The sequence below is a fragment of the Arachis ipaensis genome, chromosome B04 (genome assembly GCF_000816755.2).
Source record: "Arachis ipaensis cultivar K30076 chromosome B04, Araip1.1, whole genome shotgun sequence".
In the NCBI taxonomy this organism is placed as follows: domain Eukaryota; kingdom Viridiplantae; phylum Streptophyta; class Magnoliopsida; order Fabales; family Fabaceae; genus Arachis; species Arachis ipaensis.
The window spans coordinates 8,526,263-8,530,655 of NC_029788.2; the positions used below are offsets into that span (position 1 = coordinate 8,526,263).

Consider the following 4,393-nt stretch of genomic DNA (forward strand, 5'->3'; position numbering starts at 1 on the left):
TTTTGGTTAGTCTTTTTAAGTTTGGTTTTGTTGTTTGTATAATAAAAAGGGCAGAAAGGGACAAGATCCCCGAAAGGCGTGCCAGTGTGCCAGCGTCAGTTTCAGAAGGTACGGTGTTTTTCTCTCCAGTTTCATTGTCATCCTCTCTCTCTCTCTAAAAAGCTTCAACCTTTACCCTTTTCACTCAAATGGGTACCTAGCTCTACCCTCCCTTCATTTGGATCTACTCCTCAATCTCTCACTTTCTCTCTTTCTCTCTCTCTCTCTCTCTCTCTCTCTTCGTTCTTTCAGGTTTTCACCATTGAAGAAGAAGAAGGGAGGTATCATCATCATGTATCCGAGGCTGATACACCCACATGAAGCAGGGCTTGTTGGACAAGAAGATGTTCAAGTTGGTGGCGCCTCCAATCTCACACACAAGGGAGACCCATGTCTTGTTCTCACTGCTGATCCAAAACCAAGACTTCGTTGGACTCAGGACCTCCATGAACGCTTTGTTGATGCTGTCACTCAGCTCGGAGGTGCTAGTAGTAAGTCAAAGTTTCAACCTTTTTCCCTTCATTCACTTCAATCTTCTTTTTATTTATTTATTTTGAAATTCCTTTTTTTTCTTGTTATAGCACATATGCAATTTTTTGTTTTCTGTTTTCTTCTCATGGAAGAAGAATATGGCTGAGAATTTGTATTGGCTCCTTTGGATATTATTATGCTTTCTGATTTTTGTTTGAATTTTTGAAATGAAATCATGATCCCACTTTCTAGTTGGGGGGGCAAGTAAAAATGAAGGGGATTTTTCTTTTTGCTTTTGAGTCAATTACTTATGTATAGTTAATTAATTAGAAATATTAATTCTTTTCTGGCCTTAATCTATCTACTTGTTGATTCTTATTGTTTTTTCTTATCAAGCATAACTGTTCATCCCTGAAATGCATGTGCTTTTAGAGAAGGTGGAATTTTTTGGGAGAGATTAGGTGAAGAATTCTTTTATGAACAGAGAAAACTTACCCCACCTACATTTTAATTAGAGATGTTGAATGTTGCAGTTAAATTAAGATCCTTTATATTTGAAAGGGGTTTATTTATAAGCGGGTTTTGAGTTTGATCATAAAGTATAGAACTTTTGCAGAAAGGTTTGCACTTTATAGAGTCCATATTTGACCTCATGTCCACGTTCTATTGATTTGCTGAAATTGACTCGGAAGGTTTATGCTCTTTTTTTTTTTGGCTGAATCTGCGGCAATGGAGTGGAACCAGTAGTTGTACACTGACATAGACACAATTGGGGTGATGAAGTTGCCATGTTGATATCCTACAATGAGAAAAGATTACAAATTCACTTTTATTCGGCCAACTACTATTTTGCTTTCCCTTTAAATTTCCATTTTCCTCTCTGCAATAACAACTTAAATGCTTAATCCTTGTTCATTCACTATTTTGTTGGCCAATTGTTGGGTAAAAAAAAGGTTGGTTTCCTAGCAAAACCGATAGTGTAATTATGTTTTGAGTGGTTAATATGTTGCCATTTGTAGGGTTCTCCATCAATTCGATAATGTTTCGATACAGTATCATTATTCATAATCTTTTCCAATGAACTAGCCAGAATTGAGTGTATAATGTTACTACAACATTGTGGGGTTAGTATTCCTTTTTTTTCCCCTGCATAATTGTGAATTGTAACAAGGAGTGACTGCTTTAGCCTCAGATCAAAATGGTTGTAGGCCTCTAAGGAATACATTTAGCTAAGTGCTTCATTGTTGCAGCTTGAGGGCCACAGTAGTAGCCAGTAGGCTATCAATAGACGCTATAGCGGCCATAGTGGCTACTATTCTTGAATAAGCCACTTTATGCATGGTGAAAAAGAACTTGAGGTTCTAGAATTGATTCCCCTCCCACAATTGATTTTACCCATGTTTGGTATTTCTCCACTAGAATCAGTTCTTGCCTTAGAATTGATTTTGAGAGAAGTGAACTTCTTTTAATGTATGTTAGAATCACTTATGAATTGCCAAATATGAATTACTTTGCATTAAGATCAATTCTATCAAACGGTAACAGATGAATGATTGAGTGTTTACTGTTGTAATAACAAAGCAAGATACTTTGCATGAATTCACCAAGTTTGGAAAGCTCAAAAGTATTTTGATGCAAATAAATTTAGCTTTCTATGTTTCCTATGCCATATCAGTAACCTACTCCTCGATATAAAAACTAGTTTAACTTCGTCCTAACTAGTAACAATTAGAATTTTAATGTGTATTGTAATCAATATCATCAATATCATTGTTTGACTAGGTTCTGGCTATTATCTGCAGAAGCTACGCCAAAAGCAATCATGCGGACCATGAATGTCAAGGGTTTGACTCTATTTCATTTGAAGAGTCATCTTCAGGTCTTGCTACATATTTATATATATCTTTCCTCATTATAATCTACCCAATTTTAGTCTTTGTGATGAAAACGAAAAGAATATTTCTATTATGTCTTGCAGAAATATAGACTTGGTAAGCAATCAGGGAAAGATATGGGTGAGGGATGCAAAGATGGTATGGTTGTCATTCCCATTTATGTTTCCACCATCCAAACTTTTCATGCTCAGCATTTATTATAATTGTGTGGTGTGTTGAGGAAAAAAAGCTTTAACTATAATCACCAGATGAAAGTTTGGCAGGAATTTCTAATTTGTGATTTCGCCTAAATAGTCCTGTTTTATTCTTGGTTTAATTGATTTTTGTTGAAATTTTATGAAAGGATTGTCGGGTTCATACTTAGAAAGTCCTGGTACTGACAACTCTTCTCCAAAGTTGCCAACTTCCGATACCAATGAGTAAGCATCTTTTTGCATTCTTAAGAAGCCTCCTTCTGTTTCAATGTGCAGTCTTAATAATCAAATTGAAGGAAAAATTAATCTTTTGCATAGGGGTTTTGAAATCAAGGAAGCCTTAAGAGCACAAATGGAAGTGCAAAGTAAACTACATTTGCAAGTAGAGGTAAATATCTTTTTCTTAGTGCGCAAGTTGTGCTTGTTGCTTGCCTTCATGAAGTTTTTTAGATTTAGATTGAATTTGCATACTGTATAATTGGAGTTAGATGTTGATATAATAGATGAGGAAATTCTTTTGAAACTACTTCGTAGATAATGCTTACTAATTTTCAAAATTATTCTAATGAAGGCAGAGAAGCATTTGCAAATTCGCCAAGACGCAGAGCAAAGATACATGGTCATGCTTGAAAGAGCTTGTAAGATGCTAGCTGATCAATTCATTGGCGCTACCGTCATAGACACCGACAACCAAAAGTTTCAAGGAGTCGGGAGCAAGACCCCAAGAGGTCCCATGGTTGATCCTCTTGGTTTTTTCTCCATGCCATCTACTGAAGTGGCGGGAGTCAATGTCCCGGAAGAGGAACTACCTCATAGCCTCCCACCACAGAGGGCTGACTGTTCGACTGAAAGTTGTCTAACCTCACATGAGACTACCGGGGGATTGATTTTAGAAGGATCACCCGGTGAGGGGAAAAGGAGGCTGCTAGGCATGGACTCTATGGCAGCACCTTTGATCTGGACTGAAGCTAAGATGAGAACTCAAGCCATCAATGTAGCCCAAGGTAACCCTCATGGAATAACTAGGTACGCCGGCATGTAGGGATGGAAGGTCAAGTCGAATGGTTCATCCGGTTCATCCTGCGATAATCCAAAGATAGCTTTTCAGGCCTTCATTCCTTTCTCTAGGATAGGTATTTGAACTCTGACCTGTTCTTTTCTAATTAGTGGGAACAGATGTGGAATCACCTTATTCCATTTTGTAAATTCAAACTTCCCTATGGCTTTAAGCATTGTGAAAAGCTAGCATTGACTGTACAATTATTTCGAACATGCCAATTTCGCGCGGATAATGTGGAAAAGTGAAGTTGTAGAAATCAGCTCAGGTACTTTTCTTTAAGCAGTTATCTTGAATCATTGTTAAGTCTTGTTCTTAGGTTATGTTTTTTTCACCTTGTTTGATGCTTTACTAAATTTGGTGACTTTTGGCCTTTAGCACCAACTTGTGATGTAAATAGCACTATTTGAGGCCATAGTTCATCACACCAAAGATGTGACATTTGCCATTTTTGTTGATTCCCCACTATTGATTGGGTGTGAATGACCCAAGTAGTTAGTTGGAGGATCATGACATGAATGGATGGAGAAGAGAGAGTTGGTAGGTGTTGAAAGCCAGCTATACTCAAATCATGGTTTGTTATTTTATGCTTATGAAATTCATTACAAAACAAATTTTATGCTAAGTGCTGAGTATAACATAGTTGGATATGTGTCCAAGGTGGTGGAATTATTATTCAAGTGGGGACCATTTACATGCTAATATGATTAGTAATTTAGTATTAAGACTATGGACAA

At 37.0% G+C, this 4,393-nt stretch overlaps 1 protein-coding gene across 3 annotated transcripts; it reads left to right on the forward strand.

Annotated features, from left to right (window-relative positions):
* LOC107638760 (protein PHR1-LIKE 2) lies at window positions 1–4,111 on the forward strand. 3 transcript variants are annotated; one of them, XM_016342135.2, is made up of 7 exons: window positions 1–108; window positions 292–530; window positions 2,313–2,389; window positions 2,489–2,543; window positions 2,749–2,824; window positions 2,918–2,987; window positions 3,171–4,111. In XM_016342135.2, the coding sequence occupies exons 2-7, from the start codon at window positions 332–334 to the stop codon at window positions 3,639–3,641; spliced, it is 948 nt and encodes a 315-aa protein (XP_016197621.1). In that variant the 5' UTR covers window positions 1–108; window positions 292–331; the 3' UTR covers window positions 3,642–4,111. The 3 variants fall into 3 exon arrangements, with proteins under 3 accessions (XP_016197621.1, XP_016197623.1, XP_016197622.1); XM_016342137.2 differs by having other exon boundaries at window positions 2,489–2,501; XM_016342136.2 differs by having other exon boundaries at window positions 80–192.

Excerpts from the sequence above, each read along its gene's own strand:
- LOC107638760 (XM_016342135.2), top strand. The coding sequence starts at position 332 with ATGTATCCGAGGCTGATACACCCACATGAAGCAGGGCTTGTTGGACAA. Across the intron at positions 531-2,312 it reads TCAGCTCGGAGGTGCTAGTA|AAGCTACGCCAAAAGCAATC; the intron begins GTAAGTCAAAGT and ends TATTATCTGCAG. Across the intron at positions 2,825-2,917 it reads CCAACTTCCGATACCAATGA|GGGTTTTGAAATCAAGGAAG; the intron begins GTAAGCATCTTT and ends TCTTTTGCATAG.